The sequence below is a fragment of the Grampus griseus genome (assembly GCF_964374135.1).
Source record: "Grampus griseus genome assembly, chromosome: 9".
NCBI lineage: Eukaryota > Metazoa > Chordata > Mammalia > Artiodactyla > Delphinidae > Grampus > Grampus griseus.
The window spans coordinates 33,461,069-33,475,948 of NC_139003.1; the positions used below are offsets into that span (position 1 = coordinate 33,461,069).

Consider the following 14,880-nt stretch of genomic DNA (forward strand, 5'->3'; position numbering starts at 1 on the left):
GTCTTGTTTTTCTTATCCTCTGTACTCTACAAGAACTCTAAGTTGAAGGGAAGAGAAAAAAAGGGAAGCAAATACTTATACTATTATGTAGAAAAAGCTATGGTATATGTAGAAGTGCAGAAGTGCTGTTCTGCTTCAGAAGTATGTCAAGTAGACTTAGAGGAAAATGGCTAGTGGGGCAATTTAGCCAAGTAAGATAGCATGAGCAAAGAATAGGAAACAGCATGAGGTGATGACAAAAGGTCACACTAGAGAAGCAGGTAATAGACAAATCACAGAAAGGCTGGTGCTCCATGTTAAGTAATTTCAAATCCTTGAAAGGCTTAAATGTAAGGGCTAGGGCGACATAATCAGATTTGACTTTAATATCACTCTGTCAACTATGTAGAAGAAGAAACCTGGGGGGAGGGAGCGACCAGTGGGGAGGTTATTTCTATAGTACAATGAGAGATGATGAGGCCTTATATTAGAACATGTTAGAACTGAGGTATCTGTGAGACCACAACGTGGAGATGCTGGTGACAGCTAGATATCCAAGTTTGTCTTGAGGAGGAGTAATCTAGACTGGAGGAAGAGATTTAAGAGTTGTCAGCCTATGGGTAGTACTTGAAAATTTGAATGAGGAAGAAAGCTCCTGAAGAACATGAAAACAATGAGGAGAGTAGGAAACCAAGGGTGGGATTGAGGAGATCACCCACATTTAAGGGGTGGTCAGAGGAAAAGGACTGTAAAGGTAAAGTAAGAAGATAACTAGTGTGGTGCCACTGAAGGAACCTGTTTAAAGAAGGAGGAAATGACCCACACACTCAAATGTAGTGACTGAGTCTAGTAAATAAGGACTGATAAATATCTATTGAATTTATCAGTCAAGCAGTCAAAGAAAATAGCAACAAAAGGAATTTCAGTAAGGTGGTGAGCAAGAACCATTCTACTTTGAATTCAGAGTTAACAGGAAGTAGAGAGAATGAACTCCTGGGGAGTTAGGGGTGGTTGGGCAGAAAGATAATAGGGTAAAAGCATAGAGAGTCATAATGAAAATTGTTCAGTTGATTTGCCATAGGGGGTCTAAATTGGATCTAAATGGAATATTGCATTTGATGAGTGAGATAATTGAATTTAAAATTTCAGAAATGGAGTGGTATAGACTAGAAGGTGATAGGACCCAGGCATGGCCTAGAGAATAGGTGAAGAGAAGGCTAAATTCAGATTTATGACTTTGAGAGTGGTGAGCTAAAATATTCAACTACAATTGAATTTATTTTTCATAGATTTCTGACAGCTGTTGCTACAGAGTTTTTTAGGTTTTTCTTTTTAGGTTTTTTAGGTTTCATGGTTACTTGGTATTATTTTTTTATTATTTTTGCTTTAACATTTGATCTTGAATTTTATATGGTCTAATATTAACATTGTTACTGTTGCTTTCCTTTTGGTCATTTTTGTGGTTCATCTTTGCACTTTATTTTCTGCTTTCTCTATTGTTTTATTTTAAATGTGTCCTTTATAGACAAAGTATTACAATACCTTTGAAAAATCCAATTTGAATGATAATTTCTTGAGCACTATGTTAACTCATTTACATTCTTGTAATTACTTTACCATTAGTATTTAATACTTACCTTTTTTCACGTTTTTTTTTAATTACTATGCTTTCTGTTTCCTTATTTGCCATCTTTTTTTCTATCCTCTATTGGATAGGTTAAATTTCTCTCTCTCTCTTTTTGGTTACACCTAACTTAAGACACATAGCTATATTTCTTCTTTATCTATGTCATTGTTTAACAATATCTATGTCATACCCTTAAGTAAAAGTCTGTCTGAGTATGGTCTTCTCCTTCTTGTTCTCACCTATCTTTCTGAAGTGATATTTTTAGAATGAATACACACACATACATTCTTCTTATTTAGACCACAAACATTTTACTGTTACTTCCTCATTCTTAAATTTTGTATTGATTTCATAGTTTTATTTATTATCTGACTAGTATACTTCCTGAAAGAGTGTTTTCCGAAGGTCTTTTTGCCCTAAAACTTGAGTTTTTATGTCTAAGAAAAGCTTTATTTCATGCACACACTTAAAGGATATTTTATTGGTTATAAATGTCTAGGTTCAAAATTCTTTACCTTTAACACTTCAAATGTTATCCCATTGTTTTCTTGCACCCAGGGTTGTTGAAAAGCTTGATTCTTAGTCTTTTGTAGACCTTTGCTTACAATCTTTTCCTTTGTCCTTGAGCCTCATTCTTTCCATAACTATTATTTCTATTTTTATTTTAGTAAAAATATTGTGTTCTTCCTTTGTATTTCATCATCTTCATTTATCACTTTGAGGACGCTTATTCTGCTGATTTGTAATTCTTCTTTTGTCTAATCTGTTCATTCTGTTTCATCTGATATAAAATGATGTGTTTGTTGTCTTTCTTAAAGTAGCAACTGGATTCCAAGGTGATTAATTATGAAGATTCCTGGAAGCTGTGAAGCAAAGTTTTGGTTTAGATTTTAAAGTCAATTTAGAATAATAGAAGAGACAGCAACTCCAACAAATTAGGGGAAAAGATAGTCATGTAGGTGGATGACAGAAATTATGGATAGAAGTGTTAGAGGCAAAAGTAGAGTCTCCAAGGAGGATGAACTTTGACATGTAGGAAAGAAGGGTTTCCTTCTGGAATAGAAGAAACCTGAGTATGTTTATAGGTAAGAGGAAAAAATGAGAGATGCAGGAGACTGAGTAATTTATGATGTAAGCTTCCAGAAAGAAAAGGGACAAATGACATGTGTAATTTTTATTGAAACTATCAGAAATGCTCCAAAGTAAACCACTTACCATGAATTGTGTTTAGCATCCTTCTTCCCTCAGGTTTCCTTCACATCTGTTCAATACAAATTTGTTGTCCATTTAATGGTGGAGTAGTAATAAGAAAACTGTCATGAAATTAAAATTTGAGTTTGGTAACAATCAATAATATACTTGAAAACTTTCAGAAAGTGGACTAACCAAAAGAAAGAAAACATGTATATTTATTTTCCTAGATCCTTTAGAGATCTCTCAGTGCACATGGAATAACATCTAAAGTCCAGAACAGGGCCTAGAGCCACACTCTGGAATATGGTACCCAATGGCCACGTGTGTGTGTATGTGTGTGTGTGTTTGTTTTTATTTTTTTGTGGTACGCGGACCTCTCACTGTTGTGGCCTCTCCCGTTGTGGAGCACAGGCTCCGGACGTGCAGGCTTAGCGGCCGTGGCTCACGGGCCCAGCCGCTCCGCGGCATGTGGGATCTTCCCTGCCCGGGGCACGAACCCATGTCCCCTGCATCGGCAGGCGGACTCTCAACCGCTGCGCCACCAGGGAAGCCCCCTATCAAAACATTTTAAAAGAAAAATAAAGTTTGTAGGAAGTCATCTCTCTACAAGCTAAGTATATGAGCTCTGGCTCAAGGTATTCATGATAATCACTCTATTTATGCAGATACTAATTTCCAAAGGACTAACCCAGGGTGATTTGCCCAGCCATCACCTGCCAGCTGGCGTAAGCTAATGCAAGGAAAAGCAACACAGATCAGAGTGTCAGGATTACTTCATTTTAAGTTCTAAAATATTCTGCGTTTTGATACACATATAATCTAAATATTCTAAAAAAACTTTTAAAGATTGCTAAAATTTTTCTCTCTGAACTCAGACTGACGTGCAACTTTTATCATTATGCACAATATTCTAAATGTATTATATTTTGCTAGATGGAGGACGTTATTGAGGATATAATCGGTACGGAATCGAGTTTTAAAGAGGAAGGAACAGACTCTCCTCTGCTAATGCAAAGAACAGTAAGTGTTTCCAGACCTGAGGAGGTCAATGAGATTAAAATCAATAATAGCATATGATGATAAAACAAGAAATTTCATTTGATTAATAAGTGGTGTTTTCTGCTGCACTTTTGAAACAGGTACAAGATAGATAAATATTAAAAAATATTTATTGGGGCAGAAAAAAAGATACATAATTTTATTGAGGAAGATAATAGGACGTGTACTATTCTATCTGTCTATCTATCTATCTACTTACCTACCTAATCTCTATAAACACCATCTAATTATATATCTAGTCTGCTATAGCATTTTCTGTGAAATCTTCAGATTTCCGTTTGAAGCACAACATATCATAATACCCTCATAAGTTCATGGCTAAATTTTAACTATTTTACCATGACTAACAGCTATCAGATTCAGAGGCTCTACACCTTATAGAGGAAAGAAAAAAATTATAACAACAAAAATATAACTTTACTTCTGAGCCAATAACCAGAGGTTAAAGATGAACTGAAGAAAGCTAGAAGAGCCTCACACTACTTTAAGGCATGTAGACAGATTTCTGTGTTGAAATCACAAATTCCTGGAATAATATGCAGTGAAGAGTTATCTTATCTCCTATTTGATTACTGTTGCCTTCTCATTGTTCATTTATTAATCTCTAGAAATGAATCTGTAAAGGGTGTGCAAGCTCTTTCTATACAGTTTGAAGGGTTGTTGTTGGTTTGTTTGTTTATGGTTTTAGACCTTTGAGAAAACATGAGAAAAAATATGAAAGATTGTGATTTAATTGTTAAACATTTCATTTAAAGAAAGTGAATTCTGACTAGATACTGTTCATCAGTAAATCAGTGGGCTAAGTTGTATTAATATTAACAATGGACATTTTAAATTTAAAACTTTAAGAAAAAAATTAGACAAAGCATCCCTCTTTTCTTTATTAATTCCCAAATAGACTACAAAAAGGAGAATTATCTCTTTCCTCCTTTTCTCTCGTACAAAGGACCTCCACTTTATAACAAGTCATTAATACCACTATTAGACAAAGATCAAATGAGGTTTAAAATCTAGGTTTTTTTTGGAGGTTTTTTTGGTGGATTTTTTTTGTTTGTTTTTTGCCTGTTTGTTCGTTCGTTTTTTAGAATGAAGTGACAATTCTTTCTACCTCTTCTCTCTTCAGGTTTTAAGCAGCATATTTATAGGAAATCTAACAAATTATCTATATAAATGTTATTAATGCTAAGTTTCCCCATCTAATTCAACAGCATGAGGTTACTATTTTCTTAACTAGTATTCAACTTCTGGGTCTGAGGAAATGATATTAATTTCCTGCAATCTTCTCTTCCTTGTATGTGGTACTTATTTCATTGAAATTGTATATTGAAACATTCTCTTTGTCAAATTATCTTACTTGTTTTGTAGAGGTTGCATAGATTGCTTATTCCATGCAAACTGGTGACAGTGAGTATTGGGAATTTGCTTTTGATATACAGAATGTAAAAGATAGATACTACTGGCCTATTTGTACTTATATAAAGAAGTATCTGCTGTTGGCCAATCAATAATCATTGATAAATCAGGATCAAGATATAACCCCAAGCAGTTCAACTGACCAAATATTTATTCAATAGTTATTATATGCAAAGCACAATACGTGCACTATAGGAAACTAAAAGTTGAGTGAGACACAATTCACATATCAAGAGGCAACATGATAGTGAGGCAGTGCAGTGAGGCACACCTGAGAGACAGGGAGGGAAAGAATATGGATCTTGGTATTAACCCAAGTTGTCATCTAGGTATTGTGCAAGTCACTTCTCTTTATTTCACTTTCTTCTTCTGCATTATGAGAATAATTGAAAATATTTATTGCCAAAGCTATTTTTATATTAAATCTTGGTAGATGGCATATATATATATATATATATATATATATATATATAATTTTTTTAAATGCTAGTCAGAGAGTTGCCCTGGAGTTTGACTAAAGTAGAAACCATGCGAAATTGAGATATTTTTGGAATGCTTTAGGAAAAGATGATATTTGAGATATAGTTATAAAGGAAGGTTAAGATTTTAAGAGGTAGACATGAAGGCAGCAAAGTATAACAAGTTGAGAGAACAACATAAGAAAAGGCAAGAAGTCAGAAAAAAAGAATGTATAAGAATAGGTGGTAGAACAGAGATAGGAAATTCTGAAGGATATTTATAGTTCATGTGGATAAAAATAAAGACCTGTTAGATTCAGAGGAATGCTTTGAGTAAGCATTTTAGCTAGTGAACTTTTGGTTGTAGATGATAGAACCTGGCTAATATGGGGCTTAAGTATGAAAGGAATTTGTTGGCTCATGTCATCCACAAATTCCTAAGTAATATTGTATGTGAACATCCCTCCATAACTTTGCCTTTGTTCTGTACTGGCCTTATTCTCAGCTGTTGAGCAGACACTATCACAGCTTATTCCTAGCTATGCACACAATTCTTCCTTGCTAACCCAGTTTTTTTTCAGACATCCAGTCCTTCACAAGGAAGAGGAAGTTTCTGATTAATTTAAGCCAACCCTGGTGACCCTGTTTCCCTGGCCAGAGATTGTTTTAAGAATGAGCTTGTGTTGCAATTCTGGCAAATTGAGCAGGTTCCTGGGGTCTTCTAGAATTTACTTTAGCCTTTAAAGGAGACCCAAGAAAGAGAAGGTTTTGCCTCTCCATGATGTTGTAAGACAATGTGACTTATGTAGTCATTTTATTGCCCAGAAGGTAAATAAACTGAGGAAAAACTAAAGAAACAAAGAGAGAGGAAAATCTAAACGGAATGCAAAGAAATACTGCTTATATGCCCCTGGAGAATTCTTTACCTATGGATCTCACACATTAAGTAAGATTTTTTTCCTTTATTTTATAAGCTAATTGTGTCAGGATTTTCTGATTGTCATAACCAAATGCATCCTGGTGGATACATTAAGTCAAGCTTAAAAACTTAAGAGGAGAGCTTCCTTTCCCGCTTAGTTCCAGTTCAATCTCTGGGCTAATTCCTTGTGGAGCAATTTCTGTCATATATCTAACTGTCAGCTAATTTTTCTGGGTCTTGGGCCCACGCTAGAGCTGTGAATCAGGCAGCTCCACAAAACAAATTATCTAGGTTAAGAGTGAGAACCAGGAGAGCAGGAGTTGTTACCAAAATAAATGTAAATGAATTCTAGAGAGGCTGAAACAACAGATGCCCATAATGGTAAGCTTCAAAAGTGAGGATATTTATCAATAATAATAATTTTTCTTAATGTCTCACCTACTATGTCACAGGCACGTTGCTGAGTATTTTACATATTTTCTGTAGTTCTCACAGAAATTGCAAAGTCTTAGGGGCAGTCTACTGATTGTGCTGTTAGTCACTTTGGGGTTCTTTTGTTGTGACTTAAGCAGAAAACCTTGAGTGTAGATTTATCCCAGGACCACTGCATATAGGCTTAATTAAAAATCATGTTCTAACTTCTGTTGGTGGAAAGCTTGGAAGCTGCTAAGGGTCCACTTGTGGTGGTCCTTCACATTTCCCCAGATTGAATGGAATAGTTCAAGGTTTTCACAGATCAATTTAGCCCAGGTATTTCTGACCCAGAAATGAATATTGAGTGATTAGTGACTAGACTCAGAATAATTAAGCAGAAGTTACCTCTCAATTCCTATTTGACCAAGAGAACTAGGCAACTGTCAATTCGTTCTTACTGCAACAATTTTGTAAATTGGACTGAAAAGACCCAAAGTGCAAGAAACATTCAGTGAAATCAGCTGTGTTTTCATCAACACCTTAACCTCTCAGTTTCTCAGTCTCCTTGGTGTCAATGGTATTTTTCTCCTTCCTATCCAGCGATCCCTTCACATGACGGTATCTTAGATCTTGTTATTATGTATTTCTCTATCCTATAACATTTTTATTTCATACTTTTTGACCATTACATTCTGTTTTTCAGTGCACCTACTCTAATGTTCTTACTTCACCATTGCTCAAGCTTGTGGAGACTCCAAATCAATTGACTCTACCACTGTTTTTCTCAATAGCTATTATTTCTCACTCATGACATCTTTTTTGATATAGAATATGTTTATTATACATAATCTAGGTATATTGAGTATAAAATAACTATCAGTGCAAATAATTACACACACACATTATTAGGGTTAAGCGTCAGGTTAGGGTTTTTGTGTCTCAAAGGCTTGTGTTGTGCAACTTCTCAGTCTGTTTTCCAGATGATCGCCATTCTCAGATACAACATTTGCAAATCAGTGTTTTCTCACATTCGGTCCACTGCCTCTTTCGTCATGCATACGCTTGCCTGTGCTGTTGAAAACCTTTTCAGTCACCTGGAGCCCCAACTGGATTTATTGTGCTTCTCTTTCCCTTGCTTGGGGACACCAATCCACAAACATGGTTCCAAGACTGAGGTCCAAGAACGCAGTACCTATGGGTTTCTTCTAGGCCTCGCCTGGCTTCAGGTTTTACGTTGCAGTAGTCGATTTGGTGTGAGTTTCTTGTTGTAGGTGGCATTGTGATGCTTGTGCATGGAGCGGTCCTGTTTCCCCAACACCATTCATTGCACAGGCTATCATATCCCCACGGGACCTTCTCACCTCCTTTGTCAGAGACGAATAGACACATAAGCGTGGCTTTCTTTCTGGCCTCTCCTTTCTCCTCCATGGATCTATGTGGATGTCTTGTGTGCCTATACCATGATGTCTTGATGATGGCAGGTTGGCAGGCTAGTTGGAAATCAGGCAGTGTGGGAAGTCTGAAGTCTGTGCTTCTGTCTGAAGAGCGTACTGACACTCTCTAGGTTCTTTTGTGTTTCCAGACGCATTTTGGAATTCTTGGTTGTACTTGTCTGAGAAAATCTGTGGGTATTTTGAGAGGAATGGCATTGCATCTCTGGATTGCCTTGGGGGTGTGGAATCATTTCCACAAGACGGACTTTTGCGATCCATGAGCACCACCTATCTTTCCATGTTTTGTGTGTATCATTTTCATTTTCTTTCATTGGTATGTCTCTCATCCAGTTTTCTGAGTTACGGGTCTTGTAGGTCATGGGTTAGACGGACTCCTAGGTATTTTTTTTGTGTTGTTGCCGTCATTGTCCACAGGGTTCTCTTCTTCCTTCCTCATTCAGATAGTTTGTTGTGAGTGCACAGAAAGCAACCGATTTCTGTAGTGTCGATGAAGTTTCTACCCTGCAATCAAACTGAGTTTCCTGACGAGTTTTGTTCTGTTTTGTTCTGTTTTCTTTTGGGGGAAGAGGGGGTCACCTTCAGCATTCTCTGTGCAGAGAATCAGGTCCATTGGACTCTTTCCTCTGCAGTTGGATACCTCTTCTTTCTTTTTTCCATGCCATTAATATGGTGAGGATTTCCTCCACCTTGGAAGATGAAAGCGGCCAGTGTATGCAATAACTGGCCCCCTTCTCCTTCCTCCGTCTCTATCTCTCTGAGACCTCCAGGAAGGGCAGGACAAGGCCAGGGCTGCATAGAGCTCAGCTTGGTGAGCTGGATCACTGTTCGTCTGCCCCTCCATCCAGGGCGTAATTTGCTCTACCATCTGTGGCCGGGGGTGTGGTCGTGCGGGGTTGGGGGTCCCGTCAGCCTTTTCCCTCTTTGAACCAATCTTTTCTTCGTTATGTGTTGGCAAACTGCAGTCCACCAGACGGGTTGTCTGAGGCCAGCCTTTGGTTCGGGCCGAACACCAGCCTCTGTGGGTCACCCTGTGGTGCCCAGCATACAGCCCCACCCTGCTCACCTTTGTACTCCAACTGGCTGTACTCTGGGTCCTCCAGCTGACACTGGGGGAAGCGTGGCATGGTGCTCCAGGTCAGTGCCAGATGTGCTGTGCTCTTTTCAAAGCCGGGATTGGGTCCCGTGGACCTCTGGGCCCTGATTCCGGAGAACCCTCCATGGCCACACTCACCCAGAGCCCACGCTGGCCCTCGTAGGCAGTGGGGACGGGGCGGTGGGGTGGGCTGCCCCGGCCCCTCACTCATGACATTTTGACAATTTCTTTCTTAATCTATTCTTGGTCAAGTACTATAACCATTTCTCTTGCGAACACTCTTAGCACATACCCATTTTTCTTCATTTTATTCTCCTAACAAAAGCCCAACCCTGATTAAACTTATTTTTCATCTTACTCCACATCTTCACCTGGGTAGCTGAATGGATAAAATTTTACCACATTGCTCATAGTACTCACCTCCTATACATCACCAGAATTTCACAGGGGCTTTCACTACTACCAGACAATGCTACAGCTATTCCTTGGTGAAAATTCTCATTAATTAAGACAACATTATACTTCCTCTTCTCTTCTCAAATCTCCACCATTCCCCATCCATTCTCCATTTTCTAGCTGATTTCTCTTTCACAACATACTTCAGAGAGAAAATATATGCAATCAGGTTAGAACTTACTTGTTAGCTTTGCATCACAAATTCTATAAGACCACCTGCATCTGTTTTGATTTTCTCTGCCATCCCTTCTGTTAGAATAGAATTGTCCCAGCTCATAATCTGAAGCCAGCCCAACTACTTGTGTCCTAGATCTCACAAATTCTTACCTTCTCAAGCACTCTCCCTCTCTAAATAGCAGCTCCTCCTATATCATCAGTCTATTCTGATGTATTGAATTATAAATATCAGCATTACACTTGTCTTTACTAAGATTCCCCCCAAATAAAACCAAATCAAACAACTCCCTTTGAATGCAGTTCCTCTCCAGCTACCACATCATTTCCTGACTCCCTACCCCTCAGAACTCTCTCTGCTTCCATTTCCTTACCTCCCATTCTCTACTCTCCAATACAGCTGTTGCCCTTACAATTCTAAAAGAGCTCTTAAAACCAACCAGTACCGAAGCCAATAGTAAATTCTCCATTCTCACCAGGCTTGGTTTCTCTGTGGCAGTAGCCATGGTTGACCACTCCCTCCTTCTTGAAGTATTATCTGGGATTCTGTAGCGCCATATTTTTTGGCTTTTCACCCACCTTACTGGTTCTTTCTCTTCTAATAGACATCTACATGCTAAAGTGCTCCCAGGCTTAGACTTCAGTCTTCTTTTCTCACATATCTATACATTCTGTTGGTGATCTCAACTCTTCTCCAGCCTAGCTGTCTCCCCTAATGCTAGATTTGTATGTCTTACTGCTACCTTAACATCTTTTGTGCTTCCAACAGACATGTCAAACCTAATCTGACTGAAAAGAAGTTTTTGTCCCCCTCCTTATCCATCTAGAACCAACACCCTCCAAAAAAAGTAATTCTTCTTCTCTCTCTTACTTCCACACAACCACATTTACCAGTATGCCCTCCTACTCTGCATCCCAGATTTCCTGAATCTCACAGCTTATCAGCTCCTCTACTAAAACCCTTTTCCAGGCTATGATCATCTCTCACTTGAACTTCAGAACTAAGCTCTCTGCTACTTCTTTCCCCCGTACGGCTGTTGATCACACAGCAGCCAGAACGATCTTCACATAGCAAAACTCAGATCCTGTTTCTCTGACTGCTGAGCATTCTGTTAACTTCCTGAAATCCTCAGAATATAACCAGGACCCTTTGCCATAGTCAGCACTTCCCTGTAACTTTAGGCTCTGGTCTTGATAGCCTTCTTCCTACTCCTTGAATATGACATGCATATTATCATTTTAGGACCATGGAATTTCCTTTTTTGGGCTTGGAATGATTTTGTCCCAGATCTTTGCATGACTATCTCTTTATGCCTCAGATCTTTAGTCCATATCAACTTGTCAGAGAGGTCTTCCACAATCACCCTATTTGGAACACCCCATCCCACACTTCCTAAATCAATATCTTATTTAATTCCCTGGGACACTTAGGATTAGAGTTACAAAAATTATCTTGTGTTTTATTTTATTTACCTATTTATTGTGTGCTCCCACCCTTAAAATGTGAACTCCTGGAAGCTGGTGATCTTGTCTGTCTTGTTCACTGCTGTGTCCCTAAAGCCTAAAAGAGTGACCTGTTCATTATTTTATTCTCAGTACCCAGCACAAATGTCTAGCACATCATAGGTGCTCAGCAAATACATATGAAATAAATACTTTAAAATTCACACACAATATTTTAAAAAATTGTTCCCATTATACATTACCATTTAGGAAATTTTTTAATGGCTAAAATCGGCAGCAATAAGGATAACAACAATAATAATAGCTACTATGCCTTGGGTACTTGCTATGTGACAAGGATTGTGCAAAACACTTTTCATGAAAATTTAATCACCACAACAAACATATGAGATAGAGACTATTATTATGGATTATCATTTTACAAATGAGGAAAGAGGCTTAGAGAAGTTCAGTAACTCACTCACGTTCATATAGTTAGTGAATGTCAAGAGAGGGGTTTGAATCCAATCCTGTATGACACCAAATGCACAATCTTACCCACTCTGCTGTGCTAGCAGCCTCAGAAGGAAGCCATTTCATAGAATTGTAGAATCTTAGAATCTGAAGGGACCTTAGCCTGATCCGATCCTCTGTCACATTCCAGCCAAAGGATTGTTTAGCCTCTGAGTTTAAATCTGTCTCCCTATAATTTCTACCCTTTAGTCTTAGTTTCACCTCTCCCTTTCAGAGATGTGGTTGTGCACAGTAACTCACTTCTTTTATCATAGATGGGTATTTTTCAATCAAGTGTCTGTAAATGCTGGTGGCGTTTGACAATCTCAGTATACTGTTATAGTTCAAGACTATTTCAGAGACAAGGACTGAGTAAATATTAACAACCCCCTGTGCTTGGTTGGAACTTGAAAGGACTACAGAACACCAACAAGCAAGCTTTTGTCAATCACAATCTAGAGCAGATTAGACTTAAAGTCCAAGGAAGAACCAAAGTTCACCTTAGAAGTTTCTGCACAGCTCTCCCAGTTATTGCTTGCAAGTGTAAGGAAAAGAAAATGATGAAGGAGAAAGAGAAAACCATTGCTATTGTGAAGGTTATAGACACTTCAAAGTTAAAACTGGTGAGCAAGTGCATTTTGGAATTCTTTCAATGTTTGGAGATGAAACCACCTTAAATACTGAATTTAAACTTTATAAACTAATAGTCAATAAAATAAGGTATGTAGAAGTTGAGCATTGAAAAGTGTAACATATAGTCTGCTGTACTGACAAGCTTATTTACTTAGAAGATAGTTTTTAATGCTTTGGCTACAGTAAAAATATTTTTATAGTCTATTTAGTTAAACAATTGTTAAAAATAATGTTATATTGTGACCTTTTTATCAAAAAGTGAAGGTTCTACTAATTATTTGTTGCAGCGTTTACATTTGGTACTAAACAGATTATATATATATAAAGTGTATGATGCAAAAGCATTTATTATGTTACCATTCTCTGTTTTGTATTTTATCTTTTCTATTTGCTTTATGAACCAGCTGGTCAAGGACAGGAATCTCCCACTCCCGCCCAAAAGATTATTTTTATTCACTCATAATAGAACGAAAAAAAAAATAACTCAGTGGGATTTCTCTTTTCAATGTTTATCATTCAAACCTCATAGCCCTGCTTCAGCAAATAAAATAAAGTTAGGGGGAGATCAATTGTACATGTCCTAAAACTGGAAAAATCTAGTTTACTATGTTTAAAGGTAAACTAGAGGAAAGAATAAATACACAAAAGGAAAGAAAATATTCTCTTAAATGCCAGTTTTTATGTATGCTTACATTGTGTGATATATGCTCTCCTACAGTGTTCACTCTTTATTCCTGAAGTTTATCTTCTTTCTATGCCTACAATTATTCTATCTAACAGTATCAAGCTCAATTTTGCCATTTTGCATTCACAGTAAATGTCTTCAGAGAAAAGCAAAATAGAGGGTCCAAACAACTCAAAATCCCCTCACTTTCCCATGAAACTCACACTAAATATTTGATATAGATATAGATATATAGATATCACACATACACATCTATGTATGAGTTTAGAAGTTTTTCTTCTTTTAGTCTCTATACTGAAAAATTGTCTGGAAATATATGTATATATATATATGATTTTATTTCTTTTTTTGTATTTATAATGAGATTATCTGGGGGATAGGTACATCACACACACACCACACACACCCATATGTAATATACATATATGCATATTATATGTATGTATGCATATCCACAAATGCACATGTATGTATCTCCAGGAAATTCTCAGGGTTTTACATAATCAGTTTTCAGAAACATGATGAGTGTTCCTGGGTACTATAGTACCCTCTCTCTTGCTGAGTGAATATAAATGAAGAGGGGTAAAACAATAAAAATGAATTAAATTATTGAATTTGTGGTCAAGTTTCCTCATACTATAGCATTTTGGTGAAGAAAAAAATTAAGCCAGGTTGCCGTAGGGAGAGTGTTGGAGATGTTTGGACCTTAAGTTGAGCCTTAGAGAGTAGGTTGTAGTTTGATACTTAAAGAAAGCGTGAGGACATTTGAGGTGCAGAAAATAGTAGTGGGAAAGAATAAAACTGAGAAAAATATTCTCCAATGGCCTCCAACTTTTTTGAGTTTTCAAAACACTTCTTACCATTAAAAGTGTTAAGGCAAGAGCCCTTCCACAATGGGATAGGTAGTAAAGAATCCAGCCTCTGTGTTAGACGGACCTAGGTTTTAATCTCAAGTCTTTTATTTATTACAACTGTATGATCTTGAGATAAGTACTTAATTTTTCAGAGTTTTAATTATTTATATTTAAAATGGGAACTATGAGACTTCACTCACAAAGTTATTATAAAGATTACCTGAGAAGCTGTTTTTTGTTATTACTATGAAACATGCTTATCTGAATATCTGGTGTATAATAAATACTCAACTACCTATAATGTTGCATATATATATTATGATATTGCTTGTATTTTATTATCATTTAAAAATTCTCCATATGTGGATTCATAGGTTCCGTTTGGCAACATTCTATCTTCTTGCCTCTTCCCTCCCACTGGAGTAGGAGATCTATTTTTACAAGCTGTGACATAGTCTACATATATGTATGTGGTGATGAGAAACCTTTCAGAACTTGAGGGTAGTGGGAAA

At 37.2% G+C, this 14,880-nt stretch overlaps 1 protein-coding gene across 3 annotated transcripts in view; it reads left to right on the top strand.

The window, feature by feature from the left end:
• The window catches only part of TFEC (transcription factor EC), a gene marked incomplete at its 5' end in the record, with an annotated part of 76,506 nt that overhangs the window by 39,375 nt on the left and 22,251 nt on the right, over positions 1-14,880 (top strand). The window contains one exon of one of the 3 annotated variants that reach the window (XM_082661575.1): positions 3,734-3,820. The exons of 1 other annotated variant lie outside the window; for it this stretch is intronic. In XM_082661575.1, coding sequence (XP_082517701.1) covers positions 3,734-3,820 — 87 coding nt within the window. Of the gene's footprint in view, positions 1-3,733; positions 3,821-12,753; positions 12,820-14,880 lie in introns of those variants that run through there. One more of the 3 variants, XM_082661576.1, reaches the window with a different exon arrangement.